The following is a 15,669-nucleotide window of genomic DNA, read 5'->3' on the forward strand; positions in this document are numbered from 1 at the left end:
TTCCCTCTTTTGACGTTGAAAAAATAGAACATAATAGCCTTGTCTAAATGCCGTTAGAAGTGGTCACACGTTGTCGTATTTGATAAGTTGAGGTCATTCTGTTCTCCCATTCTCAATCCTGACCTCTTCACCCAACCCTTCCCCACCCTACAATTATCATCATAATTTTATATTAGTAAATATTTAAGGAGAAACTATCATTATTATGTTTTTTAAGTAATTAAAAATTCTATGTTCTGGTACACCTTGCATTTTAGAGGTTCATTTTTTTATCTCTTGTGTTTTGAGAAACTGTTGGTACCTGCTAATGGTTCAGATTAAACTGCACCTTAGAGACTTCTTTCTGTTTGTGATGACATCTATGTGGCATGGACTTGCAGTTTTTGGGGATTTTGTGATTTTCATATTTAGAAACACACTTCTGCTAGTCCAGATTGATAACAGTAGATGTTTCTTAATCCACAGCTCCTCAACCAAAAGCAGCCCCGAGACCTTTTCTTCGTCCTAGTCCTGAAGATGAAGCAATATATGGGTATGTATTTCAGTCTCTCTGCTTTCCCTTCTTCCTCACAGCTCTGCCTCCTTAACTGAAATCCAGAAGAGGAGTGGTTTTTTGCCTAGATGGTGATTTAGCACACTATCAGCCACCTTTAACCAACCCCTATTGCTAGTGCTGATGAGAAAGAGGAATCATTTGTAGGAACAGCAAACTGGGGAAGTGGGTGAACTTTGTGATGTTAATGTCTGTTTATCTGCCTGTCTAGCTGCCTTTCCAGAGTGTTACTCTGAATATTTTTGTTTGCCAGATAAATTCACTCCCAAATAGGTGAAGTATTGCTAAACTACAGTGCCCAGTGGTGATTGCACAGATATGATGGTCCCAGGATCAGTCTGTGTGGGGGAGGGAGGAAGAGTGACGCTGTGCTCTACACTTGATATTCAGAACTCCTGGTTCAGCAGGGTTTAAGGACAGCAGGTTTATGGATTAGGATCCTGCTTCTCTGTTCCCAGATTGTCTTTATTTGACAAGAATGCAGTGCAAGCAGGCCTTCTTTTGAAAGAATTTTAGCCCTAACTCTGTCCTTTATAAAGATTCTATAATTCTGTGTCCTCACCATTAGCAGGGACCTACTGATACTCATCTCATGGTCCCAAGAGAGATAAAATTGTAGGATATGAGATCTATGAGAAAAACAAGAGGGCTTTGTAAACTGTAAGTCACTCTGTAGCTAGAAGAAATTAAATCTCTCATTTGCTAATGTTGTTCTCCTTTTTAAAATATACCTCCCATCTTTCTTTCCTGAAACGGAACTCATTGCAGCCCTAATACCAAAATGGTAAGGTTCAAGAAGGGAGACAGCGTGGGCCTCCGGTTGGCTGGTGGCAATGATGTTGGGATATTTGTTGCTGGAATTCAAGAGGGGACCTCGGCAGAGCAAGAGGGCCTTCAAGAAGGAGACCAGATTCTGAAGGTAAGAACAGCCCAGCTCCGTTTCTAGAAGTTACTTGTAAGGAGTGTGCTTTTCTGGGTGTTCTTTCCATAAGGGAAGAGAAAGTGGTTCAGCTGGTGAAATAGAGCAGCTGCCAGTTTGTTGATGCCCAGCATTGAAGTCTCTGTATTCCTCAAATGGGTCCTGTCTTCTCAGTCCTGGAACCCAGAACTCATCCATGTATCTGTGAAAATTGATAGCGTTTAAACTTAGTTTGATTAACGTGAAAACATTGAGACTCTAAGTAAGCACTTACAGGAAAGATTTTTCAAAACGGTCTTTCTAAGTTTTGCTTTTTCACTGTGTTCCACCCCTGCCTGCTGTCTCTCTTAAAGCAGTGTCCTGTAATTGAACAAAGGTGGATGTTGGCATCAGACTGGGTGATTTGAATTTCATCCCAAGCTCTCATTAGTTCTGTGACCCCCCAGAGACCTGAGTTTCTGTATCTGTTTAATGGGGATGAGAATACCTGCCTCATAGGGACCCTGGGAAGATTAGACCAGGTAACACTTACGAGGCACCTAGCAGAGTTCCCTGGCACAGAATATCTGAATGTCATTGTCCATTCTGTTTTCTTATTGGAAGATAACAAATAGCTGCTACTCAATGTTATTTACATCTAAAATTGTCCAGGAAAGAGAATTCCCGGTTAATCAAATATTGATACTTTTAAAGTTACTATGTGTTTGTATAATCTGTTAAAGAATTAAAAAATAACTCGACATTTGTGTGTGTGTGTGTGTGTGTGTGTGTGTGTGTGTGTGTGTGTATGGCATTCTTTGTTGACTTCAGAATAAATTTCAAGAATATCAAGTATCTCCTTATAATAAAAATATAGAGTACTAGGGAACTGTCTTTTTTGACAGTCTCACTCTGTCACCCAGGCTGGAATGCAGTGGTGCTATCTCAGATCACTGCAACCTCTGCCTCCTTGGTCCTCAGCCACCCCAGTAGTTGAGATTACAGGTGCACTCGTAATTTTTGTCTTTTTTTGTAGAGACAGAGTTTAACCATGTTGCTCAGGCTGGTCTCGAACTCCTGAGCTCAAGAAATTCACCCGCCCAGGCCTCCCAAAGTGCTGGGATTACAGGGGTGAACTGGGAACGGTCTTCATTGGAATTTCTTTCTGCTTCTGCAAATTGCAGTTCCTATATATGTTTGAGTTTTTTTTTTTCTTGTTAATGTTAGTAAAAAGTCCATAGGTAGTAAACTGAGGGGTCTGATAGGGGCTTCCAGGCTCCAGGGAAATGGGAGAAAAAAGTTCTAGAATTCTCAAGGAAGCAGGCAGCAAAGTATAAAAACAGGCAGTCCCCTTCCTTCTTGGCCCCATTGCAGTCGTTCGGATTTCATTTCTGGAGCAGATGAAGTGCATACCTTGATCATGAGCTTTGCAAAAGCTTTCCAGTGAAATTCTAGACCCTCCTTGGCCCTGGTCAGGATCCTAGAAGACTAAATGTACCTGTGCAACCTCACGATGCCACGTGATCCTAGGAAGTACCACTCACCAAATGTTACCAATGAAAACCCCATCTGAGTGCTGGCTCATACCAGTTTACTCTTGGCATATATGCTAATGAAGAAAAAAGGTATTTTTCCCAACTAGTGTGAGGCCATAGAATGACAGCTAGAAGCTTGGAGCTTTTATGCATTAAGGTTCAATGAGAAAATATTTTTGTACTTTGAAGGGGTGGGAGATTTTCTAAATTTCCGGGAAGAAAAGTAGTGAATTCACCCAGAGGCTTGGCAGTCAGACCTCTCTCTAAGTTGTTGTTAGAAGGGGAGAGTCACTTCAGATGGATTAAAAAGTCATGGTGTCAGCATATACACTTAAGGTGTTTTGTTTCCTGTTATCACCCTGGCAACAAGGAAGGAACTCTGGGAACTGGTTTCTTTTGCAGTCATCCCATATGGAGGTCAGGCGATAGGTGGTCCTCATTTCTTGGGTATAAATAACAGAATAAATTTTCTGTTGACTACAAAAGAAGCTTTCAGTTCTAGAAGGGGGTGAAAAAGATCGAGTTTGCCTACCAGGGCGGAGAGCTGCTGCACAATACTAAGGTGTGGCTGCTACAGGATCGTCTTCAGGCTCACAGCAGACACAGCTAGATCCTGTAGACTACTAAACAGCTAATCAAAGACGATATTTATTGGAAAGGACTGTTCAATGTAACCTTCAAGGAGAAAAGTGCTGCCCTAGCCTTTTTCCACTTTAATTTGTTTCAAAGCTCCTTTTCATGGCCAAATTGAATATATAAAGTGAGCCTTATACACATGCTAATCACTTTCTTCTGTTGTGGAGTTTGTTTAAGTGCGGCTCTTTGTCTTGCAAAGGTGACAGCCTGAAGTGTGGAATGAAGGCAAAAGCAGGATATGTATGTTCCTTATCAATAATGTGCTTTTGCTTATTCCCGCTTGGCTTAACTACCTCTTTGCTTATCGTCTGTCTGATAGAGCTGTTATTTCTCTTTCAGAAACTTTTATGGGATGGAAAAGAGAAAAAAGACTTCTAAGTTTGATTATTAACCATGTAGATTTTAAAAAGGTAGCTACCATGTGTGCTTTGATTTTGACCCTTATAGTTTTTGGCTGTGGAAGACTGTGATCGAGACTGATTGAAGATCAATCTCTCGTGGCCAGAGAGATGGACTAAGGTCCTCCCCCAGCCTTGTGGCGCCGTCTTATTTAAAGAAATAAACAGAAGCATACACAGTACATGTAAAAATAGACATATGGCCATATATAGATACAGACGTAGATAAACAAATGACACAAGGAAGGATACCGAAATGGGCTGATCCCTAATTAGGGGACAGAGAGGTACAAATGATGGTACCTTAAATACTAAATATGTTTCAAAGGAAAAGTTAACTCAATTGCTTTAGCAAATCACTTTATTTTAAAAGCACCAAATTAGTTTTAGTCTGATGCCTACTTTCACTTAATCATAAATTTTGGCCTTAATTAAGGCCTAACTAAGGATAAGTTTCTTCTTTAATAAAGCATTACTCTTGTGATTAAAAGGATTCTGTAATTGTCAATGACTGAAGAAAATATTTCATAGGAATTTTATATCTTCTTTTCATTTCTACAAAATATTATTAACATATCAGGTACTTTAAGACGATTTTTGCATTTTGCTTATTTATAATTCTGTTTTAAAATAGGTTTAAACATATAGAACTGATTTCAAAATGTCTTGTTCTTTGTGCTACATTTCAGTTTTACTTGCTTTCTAACTATAAGGCTGATGCTCTTTAATGTTATAAAGGCCTTTCAATTTTATAAACACATGTTAAACACTTGTAGGTGATAGCAGCTGTAGGAGAAAGGTGGAATTGGTCAGAATCTTTATTTGCACACTTTTATTTGAACCAGTTTAAAATTAGCATGAACGCTGGGCCAGCATGCTCATTTGCCACAGACTCTGCCCCTCCCTGTTGAATTACAGTTACCGGTTTCATACTTGTGTTTTACTTTCTCAGCCACCTCTGTGAGAGACTCGCAGAAGCGGGAGAGATAGAAACAACCACAGGCAATTCTAATCTGATCTGGTGACAGGTCCTTGCTTCAATGTCTTATCTCTAAGGTGCGGTTGGCAGTGTGGGGAGGCAGGAATGTTTAGCGATGCCCACATACCCAGGCCCTTAGCAAGGTGCTGGGCAGGAGGGTTTGAACAGTGACATCAAGGACTCATTTGCATGTTGGTTTTGCTCTGGGCAGGCCCTGATGAAAACAAACAAAAGGCTCAGTGGTACCTTCCGATAAACGTCTCTGTTTTTTCTCTTCTTTTTCTGTTTTTCCTTCCTAATAGGTGAACACACAGGATTTCAGAGGACTAGTGCGGGAGGATGCTGTTCTCTACCTGTTAGAAATCCCTAAAGGTGAAATGGTGACCATTTTAGCTCAGAGCCGAGCCGATGGTGAGCACGTTTGGTCTTTTAGTTTAGCTGGGGTGGGGAGTGGGAAGGATGAGAGAGGTGTCTTGGTACCAGAATAGGCAAATCTGGGTATTTAAAAATTAAGATGGATCACAACACCTAATCCTTGGGTCCTAGGTGTGTGAAGAAAATGTGGGTGCCGTTTAACTTTCCATAAAAATGTTTTCTGTGCATGCACTGAAATAATTTTACTAGGTGTGTCAATTTGGAATAAAACTGCCTTCCTGAACAGTGATGCAGCCTTACGTTCTGCCTGGAGTTTAACATACGCCAGGTGCAAAGGCTGTGGCTGCTGGCTAGTGCCCCTGTCACCCCTGGCCAGTCTGACAGGTTGTTTCACCTTTCCAGGCCTTTCCCATCTGTGAAGTAGGGGTTGACAGTATCTTCTTTGTCTGCTTCAGAGCTTGATTGGCAACTGTGTTAATCAGTGATCTCCAGAGAAACAGAACCAATAGGAGATACTGGAATCAATAGGAGAGAAAGAGATTTATTATAAAGAGTTGGCTCAGGCTGGGCGCGGTGGCTCACGCCTGTAATCCCAGCACTTTGGGAGGCCGAGGCGGGTGGATCACAAGGTCAAGAGATTGAGACCATCCCGGTCAACATGGTGAAACCCCATATCTACTAAAAATACAAAAAATTAGCTGGGCACGGTGGCGCGTGCCTGTAATCCCAGCTACTCAGGAGGCTGAGGCAGGAGAATTGCCTGAACCCAGGAGACGGAGGTTGCAGTGAGCCGAGATCGCGCTATTGCACTCCAGCCTGGGTAACAAGAGCGAAACTCCGTCTCAAAAAAAAAAAAAAAAAAAAAAAAAGAGTTGGCTCATATAATTATGGAGACTGGCAGGTGCCAAGATCTGCAGTGAAAACGGGCAAGGTGGAGACTCAGTAGAGCCAGTGATTTAGTTCTAGTCTCACTCTGAAGGCCTGAGAACAAGGAGAGCCAATGGTGTGTAGTTCCAGTACAGAGGCAGGGAAAAGAGCTTATGTCACCTTTTGAAGGCCATCAGGCAGGAAGAGTAGTTCCCTTTAAGTTAGGATGGGTCTGATTGTTATTCTCTTCGGGCCCTCAGCTGATTGGATGAAGCCCGCCTGCATTGGGGCGGGTGCTCTTCTTTGCTCAGTCTACCCATTTATGTGTTACTCTCATTCAAAAACACCCTCAGAGAAAGACTTAGAATAATGTCTGACCAAATATCTGGTCATTTCATGGCCCGATCAAGTTAAAATAAAATGAACCATGGCAGCAAGCCATGAAGTTAGTTATTTGTCCTTGTTCCTGTTGGAGCTGTGACTCCCATAGGGCTTGTGTACTGAACGGAAAGAGGGTAAAAGGGAGATCAGAGATAGAAGAGGCTGTGTTGAGCGTCTAATACTTTGACTAAGCTGAATGCAGCAAACAATGCTTTTGTCTTTCAGTGTATAGAGACATCCTGGCGTGTGGCAGAGGGGATTCATTTTTTATAAGAAGTCACTTTGAATGTGAGAAGGAAACTCCACAGAGCCTGGCCTTCACCAGGGGCGAGGTCTTCCGAGTGGTAGACACGCTGTATGATGGCAAGCTGGGCCACTGGCTGGCTGTGAGGATTGGGAACGAGTTGGAGAAAGGCTTAATCCCTAACAAGAGCAGGTAACAGAGATTGTATTTTCACACATACCTTTTAATACTTCCCCCTGCAGAAAACTACAGAAACCCCCCGACACACACTCAAAAGGAAACCCCACATGAGTTCATTACTTGTCATCATCTGTTTCTTGTTTATGGGGAGCGGCCTGAACTGTAAATAGCCACCAGCCGGCTGATTGTGAGTAAATTTAGCATCATGTGGTTGGTTGTTACATGTAGCTGTTTGAATAGCTTCCTAAGGAGCATCCACCGCCTTGCACTGTGTACAGGAGAGATACTGAATGGCCATAGCACACCAGCACACCTCTTAGAGACAAGGTACCCTTGTCTGGTGCCCAGTCTTCATTCTTGCAAAAGCTTCTGCACCTCAGTGAACGCTTGGTGTTTGGCTGACAGTGCAGGAACCTGGAAAAGAGACTTGCATTGGATCAGGAGTTCCAGGTGTGTGTACCGTGTACCTGCATGTCAGGATGAGCCAAATTTCACATTTCTTGCTGAGTCACTTCTGGTAGATTTCATAGAGACCCAGCCTTCTACTGTTCCCATTTAGAAGTCAAGGTCTCCACATTTCCCACCCTCCGAAACTTCTTCATTGTCAAGCCAAGTCTTCTCTGAGCTCAGAAGTAAAATTGACTAGATTTGATTAACAAAATGCATGTTTGCTGTGTTTCCTGGCTTGAGAGATTGACTTCCCATGGTTCCTTCTCAGAGCTGAACAAATGGCCAGTGTTCAGAATGCCCAGAGAGACAACGCTGGGGACAGGGCAGATTTCTGGAGAACCCGTGGCCAGAGGTCTGGGGCAAAGAAGAACCTCAGGAAAAGTCGGGAAGACCTAACTGCCGTTGTGTCTGTCAGCACCAAGTTCCCGGCTTATGAGAGGGTTTTGCTTCGAGAAGGTGAGGAAGCCACGTGGGGCCTGGAAAGGATCCTACTGGGCTCTGAGCCTGTTGACCTTCATTTTCAGACTTTTGTTCAACTTCTAACTTATGTATGTCAGTTATGCCAAAGCTGAGCTGAATTGGTGGTGGGAGAAACCACGGTTTCTTTCATTTAGTTGTGTTATTAAAATAGAGTTTATAGAGTTGAAATCAAATTCTAACAAGGAGCATGATTTATAAAAAGTGAGCTATTCCAGTTCCTAAATTGAGGCATATTTCTGCAACCTAAAAAACGTTTTAATACCACTGTTCAAGTTTTCGCATATTGGCTGGGCACTGTACCTTACGCCTATGATCCTAGCACTTTGGGAGGCCAAGGTGAGACGATTACTTGAGCTTAGAAGTTCAAGACTAGCCTGGGCAATATAGTAAGACCTCGTCTCTATAAAAAATAAAAAAAGTTTCCAATGGCGAAGTTTGTGTTTAAAAAATGGTGAGGAGCTAGGCAGTGTAGTCCCAGCTACTCAGTAGACTTGTAGGGGGATCAGTTGAGCCTGAGAGTTTGAGTTAGTCTGGGCAGCATAGTGAGATCTTATTTCTTAAAAAAAAATCAGTATGGGGTTGAATGAAAAGAAAAAGACTGTTTTAAATGGCGACGATAGTGAAGGCATAGTCTTCAGAACAGAGTCAAGCTGAACTGGGGGTGGGAGAAACCAGTTTCTTTCATTTAGTTGTGTTATCAAAAGCTCATATACTACTTCTGCTGCTTATCTTAATAGCTAGACAAGTCTGTATGCTGTAATGGCCTTTCTTGTCATTTCAGCTGGTTTCAAGAGACCTGTGGTCTTATTCGGCCCCATAGCTGATATAGCAATGGAAAAATTGGCAAATGAGTTACCTGACTTGTTTCAAGCTGCTAGTAAGTCTGTCGGTGTATTCTTTGTTTCTCATCAAATTTTGATTTTGAAAAATGTCTCACATGTAGAGGAGTTGGAAGAAGAATCACCTGGAATCACCAGTTGTCAGCATTTTGTCACACAGTTTCTCTCACCCACTGCTTGTACACACACACAGATTTCTGCAGAATCATTTATAACACTTTATCCCTGAATACTTGTGTGAATCTCCTAAGAACAAGGACTTTCTCTCACACGATCACAATACCATTATCACAGCCAAGAAAGGTAACATTGATACAGCATGATTTCGGCTACAGTCCATTTCCACATTTTCTCAATGGTCCCAGCTATGTCCTCCATAGCTTTTTAAAAAAAAAAAATTCAAGATAACAACCAAGGATTATTCGTGACATTTGATTTTTATGCCTTTCCAGTTCCCTCTTTTTTTCTCTAAATTATTTCGTAATACTGATGTTTTGAAGAACCCAAGCTCGTTTTCTCCTAGAATGCTTCCTGTTGCGCTGGCCTAACCGTTCTTCACAATTATATTTCCGCTAAACAGACTGTGTGGGTTCTTCCCACTGAATCTCGTTAGGAGACACGTAATGTCAGGTGTGCCATCGTCGCTGATGCTAGGTGGGAGTATTTGGTTGTCACTGTTTCCCAGCAGTTATTTAGCTCCCTGTTTTTGCTTTTGCAGAAACGGAACCAAAAGATGCAGGATCTGAGAAATCCACTGGAGTGGTCCGGTTAAATACTGTGAGGCAAATTATTGAACAGGTGAGAACATTCATCCTCAGACCATGTTCCCAGAAAGAATCGGATCACAGTTTGCTGCAGTCACTTTTAGAATGGTATCTGTACTTTAATCATTAAATGTTTATAATAAAAATTTGGCTAGGTGCTGTGGCTTACACCTGTAATCCCAGCACTTTGGGAGGCCGAGGCGGCTGGATCACTTGAGGTCAGGAGTTTGAGACCAGTCTGGCCAACATGGTGAAACCCCGTCTCTACTAAAAATACAAAAAAATAGCCAGGCATGGTGGCGACTGCCTGTAATCTCAGCTACTCGGGAGGCTGAGGCAGGAGAATGGCTTGAACCCAGGAGATGGAGGTTGCAGTGAGCCGAGATTGGCCACAAGAGCAAAACTGCATCTCAAAAAAAAAAAAAAAATTAATGTAAATGCAAACCATTTCACTGTGTGGAAATAATCAGTCACTGTTCTCTGGCAGTAACATACTGTTTTTTTCGGAGTTCTCAGCATTATACCAAAGAATGTGTTGATTCATTTTATCAGAAGTTCTAACACATTGATAATATTGAAGTGGGCATTAAGTGAAAGGAAATGTTTTCTGCTTCTTGATTTAAATTTGCAAAATAGTTCAGGCATGGTGACTCATGTTTATAATCCCAGCACTTCGGGAGGCCACGGCGGGTGGATCACCAAAGTCAGGAGTTTGAGACAAGCCTGGCCAACGTGGTAAAACCCTGTCTCTACTAAAAATACAAAACCTAGCTGGGCGTGGTGGTGGCAGGTGCCCAAAATCCCAGCTACTCAGGAGGCTGAGAGAGGAGAATTGCTTGAACTGGGAGGTGGAGGTCGCAGTGAGCCGAGATCGCGCCACTGAGCTCCAGCCTGGGCAACAGAGCGAGACTCCATCTCAAATAAGTAGATGAAGAAATAAACAAACGAACAAGATATATCTCAGCCTTTACCTATTAAAAGAAAGTATTTGATGCTATATTACTTTATATACCCATTTATTTAACTTGTCCCGGTTTGTAACAGGATAAGCATGCTCTACTGGATGTGACTCCAAAAGCTGTGGATCTGTTGAATTACACCCAGTGGTTCCCAATTGTGATTTTTTTCAACCCAGACTCCAGACAAGGTGTCAAAAGCATGAGACAAAGGTTAAATCCAACATCCAACAAAAGTTCTCGAAAGTTATTTGATCAAGCCAACAAGCTTAAAAAAACTTGTCCACACCTTTTTACAGGTAAGTGAAATGTAAATGTAGTCCCTTTGCTAAAAAATGAGAAATAGGGAATTGAAGAATAAAAGAAATAACAAATTAATCTGAATGGAGAATTTGAAATCGTGTTCATGACTCCTTGAAAAATAGTTAATCCCGTAAAATAAGATATTAGACCAATGGCATTTGTATACTAAACTTCATAATTTTGTCTATTTGAAAATGATCATAAAGATTCATAATATAGTAATAATTAGCATTTTAATGAAATTCAGATTTTCCTGTTAGACTGAACGGTTAGTGATTGAGCCAGGCAGAGCACCTTCATCTCTCTAGAGAGTGTGTCATTGTTCTCTACTCACCTTCAATACATGCACTAACTTACAGAGTAAAAGGAATTTGGTTTCATTATTTAAAAATATCCCTGTCCGGGATGGTGGAACATTGGGAGGCCAAGGCAGGAGGATCACTTGAGCCCAGGAGTTCGAGACCAGCTGAGCAACATAGTGAGATACCATCTCCACTTAAAAAAACAGTGGCTGAGCGTGGTGGTACACACCTATGGTTGAGGTGGGAGGATCGCTTGAGCCAGAAGTTCAAAGCTGCTGCTTCTTGTTGCTCCGTGATGGCGCCGCTGCACTCCTGCCTGGGTGACTGAGTGAGACCCTGTCTCTTAAAAAAAAAAAAAAAAAAAAATCTTAAAATAGAAACTTGAACATTGTAAATATTGGATAACTTAAAGATTTATTACTCTTCGTTAGGTGTGATAATAATATTGTGATTTTTTTAAATGAAATTCTTTTAGGAATGCATACTAAATAAAATATTTATGGTTGACCTAATACAATGTTGGAAATTTGCCTAAATAGTCTGCAGTGAGGGGAGTACGTGGGATAGAGACAGGACAAGACTGGCCAAGACTTAATAGTTGTTAGTTGTTGAACTGGTTGATATATACATGGGAGTTCATTAAACTGCTATCTGTACTTTTGTACATGTTAAAAGATTTACCTAATAGAATATATTTTTTAAGTCCATGAAATGAAAACCCGTTGCTATTAATCATGAAAGTAAAATGGTCTAAGAACATGACATATTTTAGAAACAATATATGTACTACCTATATAAATGATTAATTCTGTTAATATGGAATTATTAAGAGTCTGAAAGGGTTACATAAAATTTGTGGTCATGCAGAACATTATTTTGTGGGGCAACATGAGGACACTGCAAGAATATGATACCCTCAGGGTGAGGGTAGCTCATTGAGTTTATTGCCCATCATCACCCACCGTGTCGTGTTTAGCATGTCTCTGATACTGGGGAGGAAGGGGGTGAATGATTGTGTTCACATTAAACACTTGTTTTAGTGTAACTTGGTTTTTCTTGTTAAAGAGAGGTGCACTACTTACCACTTGGCCAAATGAGAGATAGTTTCACCAAATGCAGAGGAGGAAGTGGTCCATCACAAACTAGATTTCTGTGAATGTAGAGTCTTAAGTACTCATACTCTTGGCATATTCATGAATGTCTTTTCTGTCCTTTTTACTGGTATTTATTATAATAATTATTATTGAGACTACTACAGCAACAGTGAACGGTGGTACAGCCTTTCACGTGTGCTGTCTTATTAAAGCCATAAGAAAGTGTGCTGTCTTAAAAGGCCTGCACTTTTGCATAGTCACAATTCTGGTGTATGGCTGAGCCCAGACTAAACTATGGTGTCCCTCACTGTCCAATATTGTACATGTTACAGCACAGATATATTCTGATGTCCAAAGGGGTCACGTAATGCAGCCTTTCCTTTTGACAGATTAAAAAACCGAGACTGAAGTGATTATAAATGAAGTTAAAACTATTCCCACTTTATTTTCCTTCCTGCCTTTGTCTGAGTACACTGAATAGCTAGGGTCTTCCCTCAGAGTCAAATTTGGGGTTCATGTGAGGATGTAAGAAATTGGGAAGGGAAATATAGTGCATTGTAGAGGAAGAACTAGGCTGAAGGTGGCTGGATGAGGAGAGCAGGGTAGAAGAAGGCAGCCAGTGACTGTGGGGCTCTCCCTTGATCTAACCTTGAATCCGCATCATTTGAGCACAGGCCACAGTAGCTGACTAAATCAGAGTGAGGATCTGGAGGGGTCCATGTGTATGGAAGGGGTTAGCAACACCTCAGTTAGCTCCATCAATGGATTACAAGAGCCTTGAAGGCAGAGCGTGAACATTTTCCAGTGTTTATGTGCCTGAGGCCAGCATCAGGACTAGCACGTGGGCAAAGCATAAATGTTTGTAACTTATGTTGGAACTGCCCCTGGTACACCAAGCCATTTCCTGCCTAAACTCATCAGGAACTTGAAAGTTTTAGAATAACTCAGGTCAGAGGTTGGAGTGGAAACATGCACTGTGAGCATTGAGTTTCATCTGGAATGTTGAAGTGATCTTACCTCACCATAAATTGCCAATCTCTTATATAGAATTGTGCAGTCTTCAGGATAGATGGTGCAGGGTTTTGAGCAACTTTGATCAGCAAGCTCCAATTTTCTATTAAATGGTCTTTTACAGTACTCTTCCAGACTTCTAAGTTTGACTCCCTACAGCTGTGTGGTGTGTGTCTGTAGTCCCAGCTACTTGGGAGGCCAAGGTGGGAGGATTCCTTGAGCCCAGGAAGCAGAGGTTGCAGTGAGCCAAGACTGCGGGTATGGGTGACTGTACTAATTGATTTCATTCCCCATCTCACTCTCATCCCACTCAGCTTGACCAGGTTTGGACTCAAGACTGTGTGCCATGGCTAGAAATAATTGAGCAGTAGAACCTTCAGGCAGAATTAATATTTTATAGGTTTTCTTTTTCTTTTTTTTTTTTTTTTTTTTTTTTTTTGAGACGGAGTTTCACTCTTGATACCCAGGCTGGAGCGCAATGGCGCGATCTCGGCTCACCGCAATCTCCGCCTCCTGGGTTCAGGCAATTCTCCTGCCTCAGCCTCCTGAGTAGCTGGGATTACAGGCACGCGCCACCGTGCCCAGCTAATTTTTTGTATTAGTAGAGACGGGGTTTCACCATGTTGACCAGGATGGTCTCGATCTCTTGACCTCGTGATCCACCCGCCTCGGCCTCCCAAAGTGTTTCTTTTTTTTTTTCTTTTTGAGACAAGAGTCTCCCTCTGTTGCCCAATCTAGAGTGCAGTGGTGCAATCTCGGCTCAATGCAACCTCTGCTTCCTGGGCTCAAGGGAAGCCTCCCACCTCAGCCTCTGGCGAAGCTGGGACTACAGGCACACACTACCACGCCTGGCTGATTTTTGTATTTTTTGTAGAGACAGGTTTTCACCATGTTGCCCAAGCTGGTCTCAAACCCCTGGGCTTCAAGCAGTCCGCCCACATTGGCTTCCTAAAGTGCTGGGATTACAGACATGAGCCACCATGCCTGGCCTATTTTATAGGCTTTTAAAATGATTTTAACTGTGTGGCATTTTTGTGAGTTAATAATTGAGAATAATAGAGTGCTCTGATGAACAAAGTGATTTGAAGTCAAGCTTTATGTTACATGTAGTCTCTTTTGTTTTCCTTTTTGCAAAGTAGTGAGAAAGCCCCTCTTCCTCCCAAGTGTTTAATTATGACAATATGAAAGTGGTTCTCCTTACTGTCTTACAGTACTTCTCAGTTCAACTAGAGAAGCTTTATTCTGAGATTTGCCCAAAAGCAAGTTGACTTGTCATAATAAGTTTAAGTGTTAGGCTTGCCTCCCTGACTACCAATTTTTAAAAATTTACTATAAAATACATTTGCATATATAATATCACAAAATTTTTTTTTTAAACAAACTTTGAATTACATATTTTCTTGGAGTCTTCAAAGCACTTAGTTCATGGTTCGAAGATTATTTAAGTTGAATTACGGATTTAGACCCAAATGGGGCTACCCTTTTATATTACATTGTGGAATTTTAATTCCTGATTTCTCAAGGGAATGCAGACTAGCTAGTTGACCACAGAAAACAGAAGGAAGTTGCTGAGCTTCTTAGCTGGGTACTTTGGCTGTTGCTTACCCGTTAAGAGAGGGTCTAGCATGCCACTGTTAACCCAGGTATATGAAAAGCTTTATTGAGATTTAGCTTACATAGCATATAATTCACCCATGAAAAGTATACAGTTTGCCTGGGCACACTGGCTCACGCCTGTAATCACAGCACTTTGGGAGGCCAAGGTGAGTGGGTCACTCAAGCTCAGGAGTTTGAGACCAGCCTGAGCAACATGGTGAAACCCTATCTCTACTGAAAATAGAAAAATCAGCCAGGTGTGGTGGTGGGTGTCTATAGTCCCAGCTACTCAGGAGGCTGAGGTGGGAGGATCACTTGAGCCTGGGAGCTGGAGGTTGCAGTGAGCCAAGATTGTGCCACGGCACCCCAGCTTGGGCAACAAGGAGACCCTGTCTCAAAAAAAAAAAAAAAAAAAAAGTATGCAATTCAGTGGGTTTTAGTATATTCAGAGTTGTACAGCCGTCATCACAATCAATCTTAGGACATTTTATCATCCCCCAAAGACACCCCATACCCATTAGCAGTCATTCCCCATTTCTCCCTTTCCCTAAACCCTCTAGTCTTAGATATCACCTTTTGCAGTTGCTCTTGGTGCCTCCAAACCCCCTTGGCTGGGAGGAGGAAGTTGCACTGACCATACATGTCAGGGCTGGGCCATCAGAACCTCAGTACTCCCAACTAAGGCAGTGGCTGAGTGAGCATCCTTTCAGTATTTCACTTTCGTGAGCTCAAAAGATATATGAAGTCTATCCAAGGGGTTATAGGCATAGCCCAGAGGTTGGGAGCAACAGGTAATTAACTAGTATTGCTCTAAGGCAAAGAATCTGA

The 15,669-nt window shown here is 41.9% G+C and overlaps 1 protein-coding gene across 9 annotated transcripts in view; it reads left to right on the forward strand.

Annotated features, from left to right (window-relative positions):
• Positions 1-15,669, forward strand: part of TJP2 (tight junction protein 2) — a 110,960-nt gene that overhangs the window by 83,922 nt on the left and 11,369 nt on the right. For all 9 annotated transcript variants that reach the window (XM_012453685.3, XM_012453666.3, XM_064361682.1 and 6 more), the window contains 8 exons: positions 466-532; positions 1,322-1,472; positions 5,302-5,410; positions 6,848-7,058; positions 7,765-7,952; positions 8,758-8,853; positions 9,534-9,613; positions 10,624-10,834. In XM_012453685.3, the coding sequence (XP_012309108.2) occupies positions 466-532; positions 1,322-1,472; positions 5,302-5,410; positions 6,848-7,058; positions 7,765-7,952; positions 8,758-8,853; positions 9,534-9,613; positions 10,624-10,834 (1,113 nt within the window). The remainder of the gene's footprint in view (positions 1-465; positions 533-1,321; positions 1,473-5,301; positions 5,411-6,847; positions 7,059-7,764; positions 7,953-8,757; positions 8,854-9,533; positions 9,614-10,623; positions 10,835-15,669) is intronic.

Source organism: Aotus nancymaae, unplaced genomic scaffold (assembly GCF_030222135.1).
Source record: "Aotus nancymaae isolate 86718 unplaced genomic scaffold, 86718_ANA_hifiasm-v0.15.2.pri h1tg000041l, whole genome shotgun sequence".
In the NCBI taxonomy this organism is placed as follows: Eukaryota; Metazoa; Chordata; class Mammalia; order Primates; family Aotidae; genus Aotus; species Aotus nancymaae.